The sequence below is a fragment of the Heteronotia binoei genome, chromosome 8 (assembly GCF_032191835.1).
Source record: "Heteronotia binoei isolate CCM8104 ecotype False Entrance Well chromosome 8, APGP_CSIRO_Hbin_v1, whole genome shotgun sequence".
NCBI lineage: Eukaryota > Metazoa > Chordata > Lepidosauria > Squamata > Gekkonidae > Heteronotia > Heteronotia binoei.
In genome coordinates this window covers 46,066,184-46,083,930 of record NC_083230.1, presented here as the reverse complement: position 1 = coordinate 46,083,930, position 17,747 = coordinate 46,066,184, and the positions used below count along the sequence as shown (strand labels likewise).

At 38.8% G+C, this 17,747-nt stretch overlaps 1 protein-coding gene across 3 annotated transcripts in view; it reads right to left on the bottom strand.

Moving 5' to 3' along the window:
• The window catches only part of SRGAP1 (SLIT-ROBO Rho GTPase activating protein 1), a 166,486-nt gene that overhangs the window by 53,971 nt on the left and 94,768 nt on the right, over positions 1–17,747 (bottom strand). For all 3 annotated transcript variants that reach the window (XM_060244999.1, XM_060245001.1, XM_060245000.1), the window contains exons 2-4: positions 16,058–16,253; positions 14,371–14,533; positions 4,920–4,982 (exon numbers count right to left, since the gene is read on the bottom strand). In XM_060244999.1, coding sequence (XP_060100982.1) covers positions 4,920–4,982; positions 14,371–14,533; positions 16,058–16,253 — 422 coding nt within the window. The remainder of the gene's footprint in view (positions 1–4,919; positions 4,983–14,370; positions 14,534–16,057; positions 16,254–17,747) is intronic.

Below are 17,747 nucleotides of genomic sequence, written 5' to 3'. Positions count from 1 at the left end.
AGGGTGGTGAGAACCAGAGAGGATTGTGAGGCACTCCAAAGGGATCTGTTGAGGCTGGGTGAGTGGGCGTCAATGTGGCAAATGCGGTTCAATGTGGCCAAGTGCAAAGTAATACACATTGGGGCCAAGAATCCCAGCTACAAATACAAGTTGATGGGGTGTGAACTGGCAGAGACTGACCAAGAGATCGATCTTGGGGTCGTGGTAGATAACTCACTGAAAATGTCAAGACAGTGTGCGATTGCAATAAAAAAGGGCAACGCCATGCTGGGAATTATTAGGAAGGGAACTGATAACAAATCAGCCAGTATCATAATGCCCCTGTATAAATCGATGGTGCGGTCTCATTTGGAGTACTGTGCGCAGTTCTGGTTGCCGCACCTCAAAAAGGATATTATAGCATTAGAGAAAGTCCAGAAAAGGGCAGCTAGAATGATTAAAGGGCTGGAACACTTTCCCTATGAAGAAAGGTTGAAACGCTTGGGGCTCTTTAGCTTGGAGAAACGTCGCCTGCGGGGTGACATGATAGAGGTATACAAGATAATGCATGGGATGGAGAAAGTAGAGAAAGAAGTACTTTTCTCCCTTTCTCACAATACAAGAATTCGTGGGCATTCAATGAAATTGCTGAGCAGTCGGGTTAAAATGGATAAAAGGAAGTACTTCTTCACCCAAAGGGTGATTAACATGTGGAATTCACTGCCATAGAAGGTGGTGGCGGGTACAAGCATAGAAAGCTTCAATAGGGGATTGGATAAAAATATGGAGCAGAGATCCATCAGTGGTTATCAGCCACAGTGTGTGTGTGTGTATATATATATATATATATATATATATAGAGAGAGAGAGAGAGAGAGAGAGAGAGAGAGAGAGAGAGAGTGAGTTTTTTTGGCCACTGTGTGACACAGAGTGTTGGACTGGATGGGCCATTGGCCTGATCCAACATGGCTTCTCTTATGTTCTTATGTTCACCCCGAGCCCTGTATGCAGGGGAGGGCAGCTTATAAATCAATCAATCAAACAAACAAACAGAAATGCAATGTTGGAATTTCTGTCAAGTTTGACAAACTTCTTCAATCCAAGAGACACTGTTTGCGCTGGAGTACTGTTTACTTTTAGCTCAACATTACTTATTTTTCTTCTTCTTTAGTATCTGGAAGGAGCTCGTATCACCAAATAACTTTGAAAGTTGTGCTATGATCTTTAAGGTATTTAGTAGCAGCAGCTGCCTACTACATATCAAGTTGTTAGAAGCCCATACTGCACTCATGACATGAGCAAGCACTGAATCCTTAGAAGCTGTTTCAGCAGGTGGGGTAAAGCCACAAACAGTGGGAAAGGACTAAAATAGGTGGGATGGTGCTTGGTGTCCTATGCCTGCATATCCAAAAGGGTGACCAATGAAACACAGAGAGTTCTGTGGGCTTCTTTGGTGAATTTCAAGCAGTGGTGCAAGAATCAATTATGATCTTATCCCAGATGAATTGTGACCTTCAGGGAAGGACATCCCCTAAAAGAGTGCCATACCATGTAAGAGGAAAGGAAACCAAAATCAAGTAAAACTGTAAGATATAAATTCAGGCTAAGAAAATAGGAAGAACAGGTGAACTACATTTTCAACTAACTAGCAACAATAAGAAAGACAAATCTGCATAAGTTGAAAACAGATACAAAGCAAAATGGTCTTTAAAACATCTGTTTCCCATAAGTCTTGGTAGGCTTTTAATATTGCAGAGAAGGACTTGGATTTTGGAGGTATTTTCCATTTCATTTGCATGTCTTACAGTACTCAGCTTTTTGAGCAGCATATGCTGAAAAATCACTTTGTAGTCTACCTCAAAGACTGGAATTTTGAGCTTCAGAGAGTCATGAACTTTCAGCTGCTAAAAGTACCCTTGAGCAAAATTAATCATTTTTCAAAATCATAAAGGCTTTTCATGTTCCAAGACCTTCTCAACTAGAGGTGGAGAATGTTTTAGACTCCAGCTAATACTACTACTACTTGGGCCCATTTCCAGAATACCAATGTATTGCAAGGAATTCATGGCATTTATTGTTTATGTTTTCAAGACCTTAACTAAAACATTCTCTGGTCACTGGTGTGACACCCATTATCCAATAATGAAAGTGCTGTTAGTAATCTGCTGGTATCAACATTCATCAATACTGAGTAAATAACCAATTTAAAAATACTTGTACCTTCATTCTACATCAATATAAATGAGTATGATTTAGGATCATTTAGGACCAGTTAGTAGGTTTAATAATGTTGTCTGTTAAAGAGTTTTAGATTTTTCATGAGTGTTTGCTTGATTTATAGACTTCATCTTGGACTAAGAAAATTCATAGTGGCAATTAAGCTTGGCCTTTTCACAGAAGTAAAAACAGTCAGGACCTGGACATGAACAGTGCAATCTCAAGCCAAGTTACACCTATCTAAACCCACAGTCTTAACTGGTGATATGTGCTTGGTATACATAGCTGAATATTGTATTATTCAGCTGCCTACAGATTAGACAATCTGATCTGGCTACTGCAGCCACCATATCAAAATAAAAGCCAGTAGTATCTGGCTTTTATCTGAGCAGTTAGAAGGCATTTAAAGGGACCACAGTCTCTTTAAATGCCTTCTGAGTTCACCTGTTGACTTGTGTCACTGCCTTGGTGTAACTCAGCAAGTGATTTCAGAAAATATTTGCAGTTTAAATGCCTTCTGAACTCACCGAGTCATGCCACCACAGTGACGCACCTTGGCAAGTGAACTCAGAAAGCATTTAAAGTTAAAGTTTTAATGCCTTCTTAAGAAAGAAAAAGTTTAAATTTAAAGTTTAAATATCTTATTAAGAAAGAAAAAACTGAAAGAACTACCAAAATAATAGAAACAATTAAGACACTGGAAAAACAACATAAAAATTTCAAAGAAAATGGTCTTAAAAGAAATCAAACAACTGAAAAACCAATTACATCTGAATGAATCAGAAGCTCAGAAAAAAAAAAAATTACAAAACAGAAATATTATGAACAAACAAATAAACCAGCATGTTACTTGGCTTATTGCTTAAGAAAGAAAATGAAAAAAGATCAGTAACTGGAAACTAAATGAAATAGATATACACAAACAATTATTATTGCTTATTACCAGCAATGTTTTATAAGTGCATGGAGGACAAATGAATATCACCAGTACAAAAAGTGATGAATCAAATAAGTGAAAACTATACTGCAAAACTGGCAAGAGGCACATGTAATTGATTAATAAAGAAGGATATAACCCACCAACACTGCTCCATTGTGTCACCACAGTTCTGTTTTGTCTTGGAAATGAAGGATGGAAGGACATACTGCATATCTCATCAGACCAGTCATTTCATGAGAGTGCAAGTGTAGTAGGAAAATAACGGAGCCACACACATTACTGGTATGAAGCTAGGATTTTTACTTCTGGCACCAAAAGCAGGGTCCAGTTGAGCTTCATAGCTCCAAAATACTGAAACCCTCCCCACCCCCACCCTGATCCTCAGACTGTCTTTTTAAGCACAAAGCAAGCTTAGCAGGCAGGCTCACAAGTTTATCTGATTCAACATTCCCCACCCCCTTGCAACTCCTTCTAGTACTTTCCATTTCTCCTGTCTGCTTTTACCAGCTCCAGCAAGAAGCTTCTCAATGAGGCCCTTTTGTCTTATCCTAATACACATTTGTGAACACACACCCACTGAGGGCTGTCTGTGCTTCTAACAAACATTGCATCAGACACCCTCTTTTTGAAGGCAGAGGCATGTTTTCATTCATTATTATAGGGGTATTCATTAATTATTCAGGGGTCCCCCTTCACAAGCGCAACATTTTTGTATACAAATTCACCAATTTCCCCTATAATAGTAGACTGTCCACCCTTGGATATTTATTTCAAGAAGTTTCTACTTCAACAATGATTATAAACATGGAATCTACAAACTACAGAAACCTTATGAAGATATGAAAGCCTAAGGAGGAAACTTAGAGGAAAATGTGGTGGTGGTAGAGAGTTGATAATTCTACTCTAAATTTATATCCTTCTAAACCTAATGATTTCAGTGGATTCAGAAGAGTATAATTCTACTTCTGATTACGCCTACACTGTTAATATTTAATGTAATAAATATGACAAACAGTATAATTTCTATGCTAGGTTATAAAAAATGCATTTTGTGCTGTTAAAGTAGTAAAACAGGCTTAGGCCTGATGAAAAAGAAAGGACTGCATATATTTCAATGCCCTTCTGCCCATGTTTGTAAATAAATCCCACCATGGCTGAAACATTTCTGAAAATTTTCTCCCTGTGTCCAACTAATTATTATTTTGCATGAAGCTAATCATTAATTTTGCATGTTTTATCCATGTATAAAATAATCCAAAAAGTCAACAGACACTCAAATATAAAAAGGATCAGTCATAGGGCTGGAGGATCACAGAACTACATTGTTGTGGACACTGATAATGCCTAAAATAAGCATCCTTGCAGCAGAACTCATAAAGAACTTTCTTCTGCTTCCAGTAGGATCAATAAAATAATGCTACTGACTTAGCACAATTTAAAAAAAAAACAAGACCCAGTTCATGAAAGACATGATGTTTCACTATATTGATGTAAGCACATAAAGACAAGAAGCATAATAGTCTAGGCAAGTGCATTATATATACTTAGGCAAATCAGTAAACATTTAAATTCCTGCTAAGCATTTGATGGTTTTTAAACAATCAGAACTTCTATAAGATTCTGAAAAGTTCATTTTTAAACCAGTCTTAACGGAACACTGCCACAAAAATAAAACACAGTATTGCACCATTAACATTTTGGCTTGATTAAAACAAATATAATGCCTAAAAATGAATTTTCAATAAACAATTCTTGCAACTAAAGCCAAATCCAATATGCTTACCGTATAAAGCTCATTAAGAACCCTCATTAAATCCTCATGAAGCTGAAATGCAATGTCTTTGCTCTGTAATTAAAAAGAAATCATTAGCAAGAGTCAGTTAAAACTAGTCCTGAACAGAAAAGAGGGAGAAAGTTTTAGGGGCTTCTACACCTCCCTGTAAACAGGAGAGAAAGAATTTATAGAACAGTAAAGTATACTCTTGTCTTTTGAGGATTTGTGACTTGCTCTTTCACTTATTTCCAGTCTGTGGTTTGATCAAATGATGCAGTCTTCATCATTATGTCCTGCAAAAATCTGGTTGCTTTGCTATTGGGAAGCAACAGAACTCTGCCTCCCAGTATTTGTGGATTCTGACAATTGTGGTAATCCTGAAAACTGTATGTATTTATGGTATATTTTGTATATTTATCATTACTACAGAATTCTCTTTTTTTTTTTTCCACAGAGGAGAGTTCTGAATGAAGGCTATGGAAAATACTATGATAGCCAATGTATAGCTAATTATTCACCATTTCTGTAGTAGAAACTCCAGTACATTTCTGTTTTTAAAAAATTATTTTATATACCACATTTCTCCCCAGTAGGGACCTGTAAAGAAAGTGGTTCCTTGCTTTTGCTCTGTGTTAAATATCTTTGGCTCAGGCTGCAGTTAGGTCTACACATACATTCCCAGGGATAGTTAGAAACCAGAGTCAGCATGAACTTGCTAGCAAGATAACATGAAGCTAGCTGTGCCTGTGTGAAGTGGAAGGAAGTACCATCCTACCCCAGGTGTTACTCCATACATCACAGGCCGAGTAACACTTAAGAGAGTTACATCACTTCTCAGGTTTCTGAGTGGCTAAACAGGCCTTAGCCAATTTGAGCCCCTCACCATAATTTCAGTTAGCTTTTGCCATTCAGTAGCGCTTTTGCTTAGTTTGCAGTGACTTTACTCCTGGCATCCATCTTGAAATGCTTGCCCAAGAAGGCCATACAGCTGCTGGCCCAGGTATCTCTAAAGAAGGGGAGCCACTGTGCTGCTGAACTGTTGAAGCCTTTGGATTTACACCTGATAACTTGGAACTTTGTTTTATTGTACTAGCTAAGCTGGAGATGCATAGTACTTTTTATTTTGTCATTCACAGTCTTGCCTATTTTTATCTATTTTTTGCACCTTAACAAAAATAATTGTATTTTTCTCTTGTGGATTTTTTGCCTTCAGCTACGTCAAAGCCTTCATCCATAAGCCTTGACTACTGACCACCTATCCAGTAGGGTTCCCATCCTCTTACTGGGGGCAGGAGTTCCCTCAACTTCAGGGCCTCCAACATGCTGGCTCAGGATTGACCGGCAGAGGAGTCCTGCACCTAAAGAGCTCCGTCAGTGCCTGATGCAATGAAATCACCGGAAGTGATGTAATTGTGCCAGGTATGTTGTGCAGGAACGCTCTAGCATTTTGACAACCCCCCCTATGGCACAATAGAGTTTTTCAACAAAATGCTAGAGTGTCCCCACACAATGTGCCACTTCCAGGGATGTAATCACACCATATGTGCAAGGAAAGTCCCTCCACCAGCAGCCGGACAAGACCTGGCAACCCTTCTACCCAGTAACTTTTTAGATTGAGAAACTCCGTCTGCAGTCCTACTTTGCAAGGCTGACTTTGCTTGTTAACTCCCTGAAAAGCTAGAAGACTTGTCCTTTTGCTCCTGAGCTGTTGGGATAGATAGAAAGGACTGGTGGCACCTAAGAAGATTGGAGTGAGAGTAGGCTTCCCAATCCCCAGGTCCCAGAGGGGGATCCCCTGGTTTTACAGGCTTCCCCCCTCCCCCAGCCAGCTGGCCGGCAGGGGAAGCCCCGTCCCCACAACCATCATGCACCTCCATGAACAATTCCCATAGGGAATGATGGGGAATTGATCCGCGGGTATCGGGGGCTCTGGGGGGGGCTGTTTTTTGAGATAGAGGCACCAAATTTTCAGTATAGCATCTAGTGCCTCTCCCCAAAATACCTCCCAAGTTTCAAAAAGATTGGACCAGGGGGTCCAATTCTAGGAACCCCAAAAGAAAGTGCCCCTATCCTTCATTATTTCCTATGGAAGGAAGGTATTTAAAAAGATGTGTAGTCCCTTTAAATGTGATGGCCAGAACTCCCTTGAAGTTCAATTATGCTTGTCACACCCTTGCTTTTAACTCTGCCCCCAATGTCTCCTGGCTCCACCCCCAAAGTCCCCAGATATTTCTTGAAATGGACTTGGCAACCCTAAGTGAGAGCAGTCTCTCTCTGGTATTTTGTAACTTTGTTTAGCAGCAACTCTCCCTTAACAAAAGTTCTTCGCCTGGGTTGTACTTTTGACAGGACCTAAAGAGGCTTACATCATTCACCTCTCCCCACAACAACCCTATGAGGGAGATTAGGGAGAAAGTGTGTGACTGACCCAGGCTCACTCAGCAAGCTTCCATGGCAAAGTGAGGAATTCAAATTTAGGTTTTTCTGATCACTTTAATCTATACAACCACAATGGCTCTCACTACAGCGGTTACCAACTTTGGGATGGAAAATTCCTAGAGATAGGGTGGTGGAGCTTTGGAAGAGGGGAGAGAAGCTCTGCAGAGATTAGATGGCATAGAGAATCTGCCATTTTCCCCAGGGGAATTCATCTGGAAGTCGCAGTTCTGGTACAACTCCAAGCCCCATCTGGAAGATGGTGACCCCAAAAGATTTAAAATTACTATGGAATAAAAGGATTTTTAAAAAATGGGTCAGTCATCTGTCTTGTTAATGCATGATTGTGACTTATGTTACTACAATTCATGCCTTTTAGACACTTTCATCTTAACATGAACTCTGAGAAATCTTATTGAACATCCTAGTGGATGTTCTTAGCAAAAAGACAAAAAAGTCATGCTAAAGTGAAACACTAGAAATGCACATTTTTGCTGTCAACATATGATGCAACACATTATAGCACAGCAAAGTCTCAAACGACCCCACCACCCTGAAAAATGAAGAAATAAGTCTAACTCTTCTGGCATGTAGTGTACTTCAGAAAAAGTTCCCTGTACTTTTATATATGTAATAAAAAGTCCTAAGAGGCCTAGCAGAGAAAGGGATAATAAAACCTCCTTAGAACAGATAAAACAATCATGTTAAATTATGGACAACTTGGTTCTAAACCAATTACATTTTCTCTAATTCATTTCCCAAGAGTTTACATTGGTTTATTAATTTTTTAAAAAGTTTTAAAAGGCTATTATAACACATCTTTCCACAACCTAGCTGGTGTGCTTTATTAAAGCACTGAGAAATCTGAATGCATAGTACAGGTTTTGCTCACAAAAAATACAAATTGGTACTTTGTGTAAATGCTTGTGAATATGGTAAGCATATCAAATGCTTCATTTTCTTTTTGTTAGTAACCATAAGCAAAATGGAAGGAGAAGGATTTTGTGAAACCTATTTTATGTGCACCATTTGAAAAACCATATAGATAACCCACTGCATGCCAGCAGTTTTCTGCTATGAGGCCGGCTTAAGCCATAACTTGCCTTTCACTGTATATTTATTTACAGTGTATTAGCTTCCAATGCACACATAGCATCCCAAATATCTCTGTTAATGGATGATAGTACTCAAAATAAGCACAATTTCATTGGAAATTATTTATTTAGTATCTCAACACGTACAAGAAATTAGGGACTTGCAGTCAAAGAATCAGTACCTTGTTCCTTGGGCTGGTTCTCTAAATACTCCTCCTCCTCCATTCTTTCCCACTGCAATATCATACAATCTTCTTTCCCTCCTTGAACTTTCCTTTCCGTGAAGGTTTCCCTTAAATTTTCCAGACATCTGAGAACACTTCCACAGCATTTGCTAACTGACCCTTTCATAGGTTAGAATGTTTATGAATATTCTATGACATTGCAACAATTCAGCTAGCACTAGAGAGTGTTAGTGGCAAACAGGCAGTCTGTAGCAGACCAATGTAAGGAAGAAAAACAAAACAGAGGCGTAAAACTTTAATCTGAGTACATAGATGGGGTTTGGCCTAAATTGGCAGGAGCTACTGGGTATGAGTTCCCTGTTCATGACCTGAGTTCGATCCCTGACGGAAGCTGGGTTTTCAGGTAGCCAGCTCGAGGTTGACTCAGCCTTCCATCCTTCCGAGGTCGGTAAAATGAGTACCCAGCTTGCTGGGAGGAAAGTGTAGATGACTGGGGAAGGAAATGGCAAACCACACCATAAAAAGTCTGCCGTGAAAACGTTGTGAAGCAATGTCATCCCAGAGTCAGAAATGACTGGTGCCTGCACAGGGGACTACCTTTACCTTTTTACTGGGTATGACAAAAAATGTTATGGTGATGTTTCTCAACAAAGTATGAAAATATTCCTCAGTGGAAACTAATCGTTAGGAGACAGTATCTTGATGGTGAAAAATCATGAGAACTTAAGGATGATGGGGCATGGGGTACATCCAACCATTCTCCAAGTAGTCTTTTTTTACTCTAAGGAGACTTCCTACAGCTTAAGTGGCTCTTCCATTGAAGGAATGGCCACTTAAGCAGGAGAAAGGCTCCAAAGGCTGCAGGAAGGTTTCACACTTTGCTCACTGGAGCAGTATGATCCACCCACAGTGCAATCCTGAACAAAGTTACTCTATTCTAAGCCTATTGTCTTCAATGGGCTTAGTCTGAAATAACTTTGTATAGGATTGCAATGTCTGTGACCTCTCCCTGATGAACAGAGGAGACAGCATGGTTTTCTCAAGAACAAGTCATGTCAGACTAACCTGATCTCTTTTTTTGAGAAAGTGACTACCTTGCTGGATCAGGGGAATGCTGTAGACATCGTTTATCTTGATTTCAGTAAGGCTTTTGATAAAGTTCCACATACTATCCTTGTTGACAAGTTGGTAAAATGTGGTTTGGATCCTGTTACCATTAGGTGGATCTGTAACTGGTTGATGGATCGCACCCGAAGAGTGCTTGTGAATGGTTTCTCATCCTCTTGGAGAGGAGTGATGAGTGCCTCAAGGATCTGTCCTGGGACCTGTATTGTTCAACATCTTTATCAATTATTTGGATGAAGGACTAGAGGGATTGCTTATTAAATTTGCAGATGATACTAAATTGGGAGGGGTTGCAAACACAGAAGAAGACAGAAACAGGATACAGGATGACCTTGACAGGCTGGAAAACTGGGCTAAAATCAATAAAATGAATTTTAACAGGGATAAATGTAAAGTTCTAAATTTAGGTAGGAAAAATCCAATGCATGGTTATAGGATGGGAGAGACTTGGCTTAGCAGTAGTATGTGCAAAAAGGATCTAGGGGTTTTAGCGGATCATACGCTGAACATGAGTCAACAGTGTGATGTGATGGCTAAAAAGGCAAATGTAATTTTGGGCTGTATCAACAGAAGTATAGTGCCCAGATCATGTGATGTGATGGTATCGCTTTACTCTGCTCTGGTAAGACCTCACCTGGAGTATTGTGTTCAGTTTTGGGCACCACATTTTAAGAAGGATATAGACAAGCTGGAACGGGTCCAGAGGAGGGCGACGAAGATGGTGAGGGGTCTGGAGACCAAGTCCTATGATGAAAGGTTGATGGAGCTGGGGATGTTTAGCCTGGAGAAGAGGCGGCTGAGAGGTGATATGATCACCATCTTCAAGTACTTGAAGGACTGTCATATAGAGCAGGGGTGGCCAACGGTAGCCCTCCAGATTTTTTTTGCCTACAACTCCCATCAGCCCCAGCCAGCATGGCCAATGGCTGGGGCTGATGGGAGTTGTAGGCAAAAAACATCTGGAGAGCTACCGTTGGCCACCCCTGATATAGAGGATGGTGTGGAATTGTTTTCTGTGGCCCTGGAAGGTAGGACCAGAACCAACGGGTTGAAATTAAATCAAAAGAGTTTCCGGCTCAACATTAGGAAGAATTTCCTGACAGAGTGATTCCTCAGGCTTCCTCGGGAGGTGGTGGGCTCTCCTTCCTTGGAAGTTTTTAAACAGAGGCTAGATGGCCATCTGACAGCAATGAAGATCCTGTGAATTTAGGGGGAAGTGTTTGTGAGTTTCCTGCATTGTGCAGGGGGTTGGAATAGATGACCCTAGAGGTCCCTTCCAACTCTATGATTCTGTGATTCTAAAGCTGTGTGTGTGTGGAAACAGCAGTTTGTTATTAGAAGAGAAACTGAGAAGTAGCTGAAAACAGCAGCAGAGGTAGCTGAAGGAGAAGTAATTCCATATAAAGGGTCTCTCTATTTGTATCTGATGCATGGAGGTACACTATAACCCTACAGGAGTAGCACTTTTCATAGAAGACTCTCCTTATGAAATATTACAGGTTACCACTTCCAGTCACACGCCTGACTCAGTGCAAGCATTAAAAACCTGATCTATTTTCCAAGACAGGCATCTGATGAAGGAAGCTTTGATTCTTGCAAACTTACACCCTAGAAATCTTGTAGGTCTTTAAGGTGCTACTGGACTCACATTTTGCTATTCTAGCACAGAACACAGCTACTCACCTGAAGCTAACCTATTCTGGAATACCATTGTGACTCTGATATCTGAAATGGTATTTTTATTCCTCTGTAATTATTTAAAATTTGGCATGAAGCAAACAGATGTAAAATAGCACTAGCTTTCTTTTTCTGTCCAATGGGTAGCTCTGCCAGGACCCAGTACTCCTGAAAAATAAAGTGCAGATCCAAATAAATCCAATCACATTCAGTAAAATGGATGCTACTTATCAGTGGGAGCTGGATGGCAGCACATGAGCCAGGGGATGCTGTGTCAGCACCACGAAGGCATGTGGTTGGCCAATGACAGACTTTGTGCCGGTTCATGTTAATGATATCACTGACCCTTTGTCAGGGGCTACTGACCAGTCAGCAGTTGCCACACACTTGCATAGAAATACGTATCTGTATCCAGGGTTTTTTCCCCCCTGGAAAATGAGGTGCCAGAACTCTCAAAAGGGAAATGGAGAAACACACAGGTGATCCTCATGAACTTTTAAAATATTTTTTGGGAATTCTGTTTGCACAAAGAGGTTCTGGAACTCTGTTCTACCATGTTCCCCCAGAAAAAGAAGCCCTGTCTGTCTCCTACCATCTGCCTCCTGCCAACAAACAGGTGTAACATCATCTCTGCCAGCAGCAGCCACATACTGCATTCTACTTCAACAGTTGCTGAGGAATAAATCTAGACATCAGATACTCCAAACAAGTACTAAATCGCCAAAGTCATCAAGAAAATGGGAATCCAGGTACCTGATGTAAGAAAGTTTTTGTTTAAGACCATGAAGGACACTATACCAGCTATATATAACATTCAAGGTCAAAGCAATGAGTTTACTGTGGATTGGACTCTGAAACTAGTATTAGGATACCTTTCTCCATTGCACAATAAAGGCTGCCTTGACAGGCCCTCTGTATGATATTTTTCCACCTGGTTATATGCACCAAGTACCATACAATGATACTGCTTTATATAAATTTGTACATACTGTTCCAATAGCTCTGAATAACATGTATTTTCCCCTCTCATTTTCTTTTTCTAGATCTATTCTAGCTCTCTCATGACACTGAACTCAGGATCCTGCATCCACTGACTACAAAGAAACTCCAGCTGTAGGGGCAGATTTTAAAGGCTACTGGATGCTATACTGCATTTAATCAAGCTATTGAGTTTTTATACTGCATCTGAATCAGCCTCCTGGAACCTGTACACAATGTAAAAGCACAAGGACAAATGATCTTTTTATGTCTCAGTGAGCTTTCATATGATCTAGAAGTTTTCACAAATACCTGCTTGGCATTTGCTTCAAAAAGCCAATGCCAGGGTTTTCAGTTAATTGGATCCTACAGACACAAAACACTTCATAGTATTGCTGGCCAAAAGGATGTTTGCTCTGTGGATCTTGATCTAAGAGGAGACAATTTTAATCTAATTAGTCTTTCTTCCTTTTTGTTAAGAAATGTTTATCACCAATACAGAGTTAAAAGAGTAAATGTGGTAAACAACTTAATTGAAAGGAGAGTTTATTCTAATTAAATTAATATGTTAAAGGATTATAAAGTTGTTTTTTCTCCCTCACCAAGCAACAACTTTAGATGTCTTAACAGGAAAACAGGCAGCATTGCTATTCTGCGGTGTCACTTTTTATTTGATTTAAAAATGTACCATTTTGATAATTTTACGCCGAACAGATATTCCAAATACCACTAGAATGAAATCATTAAAATATGGAATTTATAGTTAAGACAATATGTAACTTTAACTGTATACTAAGATATGCAGCTGAACAGACAGCACTGTGGGGGGTTTTATGATTGAGTCTCTGACAGCTGGGCAGAGGAAAGCCCAGTGGAAATACCCAATCAGCTTTTGTTCTGAACAAAAATGGAAAGCCAAAAATATCTTTAAAAACTAGGTTACGGATAAATGACTGATGAACATGCCTTCATCTAAAAATACTTCTTCTGACCAGAGAAAACAGAATATAAAAGGCAACAAAATAATTCAGTACTGTAAGGTATGCAAGGCTTGTGATAGAGAGTGCACAGGGATTCCTCTGACCTTGCAGAAAGTTTGTAAGAAACATAATTTACAGATAACTATTATAGCTCCTAATCACATAATAGAAATAAAAATTCTATAGCCGAGTGAAAATTTCTTAATTTTCTCTGCTTTTTTTGATTTTGTGTACATATGGATACACACATACAAACATATATGAATACATACATATATATAGCTGCAAATTCAGGATCTGGGTTCAGGGTTCAAGCCCTACAGCAGCTCATCTACTTTGTGCTGACAAATAAATGCAGCCAGGACTTACAAACCCTACTGAAAACACCTTTCAGACTGCCATGTCCCAAAGACTTTGCTGAAGAAAAAGAGGGGCAGTCTCAAACAGACTCCCTGGGTAGCATTCTGAAGGTCATTAGAATGGACCTGCCTTCCTAGTGGCAGTGCATCAATATACTGGCAAAACTCAAATGCAAAAGGTAAAAGGTAAATGAGTAGAGCATAAGATGTCAAATAACAGAGGTAGCCCATATTGTACATTTTTCTTTAATTTAAAACTTAATTTTCTCAGCTCTGTGCCATGTGTGAAATTGATATTGTTGAGTAACAAGATATTCTTCTACTTTTGTAGGTTACATTTATGATTTTTTTTTCCTGATGCAAGGTAATACAGTATACCTTGCATCAAAGAGTGCATTTCATTTACTCACCCTTTATTTAGAAGAGTGAAGCTTCTGAAATCCCCATCACAAAAAACATTTTCCTCTCTACACTTACAGTAATAAATGTCACAAGAGACTTAGTAATAACGCTGAAGTAAGATATGTTATTACATTACCAAGTCTCCCACAAAATATTCATTTAAAATGTATGCCTTTTAGCCACTTTCATCTCAATATGAAATCTGAGAAATCTTGACACAGTACCTTCTTGAACATCCTGGTGGAATCTTCACTTATCTGCATAAAGCGCATGATGACGTTGTTCAGGTAGATATCACTCAAAGTTGCATGGTCTTTACTTTCTCGTCTCACTTGGTTGAGGAGCAAATACCAACAGTTTACTGGTGATAGCAGATTCTGATCTTTCCTAGCAAACATGGATATTTTTCCATTTAATGATTTTCTAGAGCTTTTTTAATTATCATGTAGTGCTAACAATCAAGATGGTTAAAGAATTACAAAAGGGGATATCCTTTCAATATATATTTATAAGTGAAATGGGTATTCTAATTCCCTTTAGTGGTTAATATGTTCTAAACTAAAATAAAATAAATATCTCAAATTAACATGGAGTTTGAGTGTGCGACTTTCTGCATGCTGCTCGTAATAATACCAAAAATAAACAGGCAGCATTTTTAGATAATATATAACAATTCACATTGTTGTACTCTGCGTTATATCCACACAGGAAGACAACAACAATAGAGAATAAGGACCTGGCCAGATGGCAAGTCATAGAGTTTCCAGTTTAGAGCTGTAGCATACAATTGGAAGAACAGGAAGTATCTCAGGAAGACAGGACATCCCAATACTCACAGGAGGAAGCAAGCTGTATAGACTGGAAAGACAAATGTAAGCACAAAGTGATGCAACAAGCAGATGTCTTGTGTGTCATGCTTTTGCTTTCTGCACTTACACTACATAACGTCATCTCCTCTATGCAATCATCCCTTCAGACATTATATTGGCAGAAACAGCATAAGGCAGCCACACATCCACTTGTTAATGCTTCTTATAAAGTTTAAGTTGCTCGGCACTTTCTCTTTGTTAGCAACAGGAACTACTAAAGTTAGCCAAAATGTCCTATCTGAGTATTTCAGAAGTGCTGAAACAAAGTCCACCATCTGCCTAAAATAAAGTTATATGAAAATATCAATGGTTAATGTGCTGCAGAAAAATCCACCTTTCTTGAGCAATGAATTTGGTTGAACTTTAGAAGTTATTTTTAGTCAAATTCTAAATGTACTGGAGTCCAAACAGGAAAAAAAAACTTCAAACCATTACTGCAGCAGCTCACTTACTAATGGTGTGTTTAAGATTTATTGAAACCAATCTTTAAAACACTACAGAAATTAACTGAAAATATTGTGTGTTCAGCACTGATAAATAAATATTTGATTGATTTAAACAAGGCAGATAATAAATGGCAGAACTCTTTTGGGGGGAATGGGATATATGCATTTTTTTTTAAAAAAAAAATCATTCTAAAGTGTGACTTTTTAAAAATTGTGACTCATAATCCATAAGGCATGATATAAATATTTAAATAAGTGAATAAAGAAGATGCCTTTCCAGTGTCCCACCAAGCTAAGTAATGATATGGTACATAAAATTAAACACAGACACCTGCATTAAGCAAACTTTTTTTGTAATAAGACTACATGAAGAGCTTGTTTGGATCCTGTTGTATAACAGAATACTAGGGATACCTGGGTAGTCCTAATGTCATTGTCATTTTATTAAAATCTTAGTAGTTTTTAGAGATGTCTATAATAAAATAAGGGTTTTTGTTATGTCTTGCCTTCTGAATTTTTAATACTGTGCAGACTTGAACTTCTAAACAAAATAACTTTTAAAACAAAACATAAAGGCATACGAAATTTTAGCTCACTTGTATTGCTGATGGTCCTTGGTGCTTCTTGTTTTTGCCATGAATCTTTCAGCTAATTTTTCTAGATTCCGAGAGTATTCAGTCTCTATTTCTGCTTTTTTACGGAAGAAATCCTGTAGGTCTTGAAGAAGCTGCACCCTCATCTCAGTCTGCTGTTCCAAACATTTCTGTTGCTCTATCAGCTGAGCTCGAATCTCTGTGAAGAAGGAACACACAACATGGGAAGCTGACAAAGTGGGTAAACACAACAGTTTCTGTACATGGAAGAACACTGAATACCATTCAGAATGTACAGCTGTTCCTCAATATGGCAATCTATATGAACTGGCAATGGACAAAGGAAAGGAGCTCAGGGGTTAGAGCAATGGCTTGGCATGCAGAAAATCTCAGGCTCATGGGTCAAAAGGTGATGTAAAAATACATTGTAACAATAGCAAGCCTCTAGGCCTTGTTTCTGTTATAAGAAACCGAGGGAAGAGACACAGAGGGTACCTCTCATAATACCTACTTTTGCCCATAGTGCAAATGAAACATGCTCAGAAGCAGGGATCATTTAGTAGAAAAATAGGTGCCAGAGCTCATTAACACAAGTCATTTGCATAACATTTGTGTATGCCACACACCCCTGACATCGCTAGAAGATATACTAAATTATATCAGCTCAGCATCTACCTTAAAACGCTTCTTAAATTATAATTGTCATAATAAAACCTTACTCCCATCCAGTGTTTCCTCTGAGTTAGTGTGAGCTAGCTCACAGTTTTTTAGCTTCTGGCTCACACATTTTTGTCTTAGCTCAGGAAAAATGGCCCCGGAGCAAACTAATTCATGCAGGAGTTCACAACTTTAATGTCAGTAACTTACGAAGTAGAATTTTTGCTCACAAGACTCTGCAGCTTAGAGGGAGTATTGCTCCCATCATACTTTTAAAATTACTTTCTCCTGTATGGCCACAGTCTGTCTGCTTTATATGTTTTGGTTATTTTCCCATTTTTTGTGGGGGAAAATATTAGAAAGTTTGTCAAATCTTAGAGTTCAGCAAAATTCTACAGGGGGTTGAACAATGGAGCCAAGAAGCAAGTATTGGGGTGTGGGGGTAAGAACGAAAGAGCACAATAAAATGTAGAGGTTTTGGAGCTCCACTCCTGTGAGCTCCTGCCCCAAATGAGGCCCACTCAGAAGCAGTGCTTGCAAGGCTAGCTGTTTTATCTAGAATAGAAAGAAGGATAAAAGGCACATTTGATATTCTGAGATATAGTTGGTACAAACACATTATTTACTGTTCATATTACTGCAATTCTGGAGTACTAAGTACTTCTCAGGTTATGAGACTACCTAAAATAAAACTGTTTTGGAGTGCTTTTGTCATAAAACATACTTTAGTTCACATTTCTTTTTAGATACAAATTAAACACAACAGGAAATAACCCTCAGTTAAAACCTATGACTTCAACTACTGAACATTTATACTCCCCCCATTAAAATATCAGTCCAATATTAACCCTGAAAAGATAATTTTGCATTGTATGTTCATAACACTGAAACGTTAGAAAATAACAAGGATTTATCAGTAGCAATCATTTGTTTATAGTGCTGCGTTTCAGAAACTGCTCTTTAACAGCAGGAAGAAGAGAAAATGGTTTGGAACATTTAACTGTGTAGGTCAGGAGTCACCAACCTTTTCTTTAAT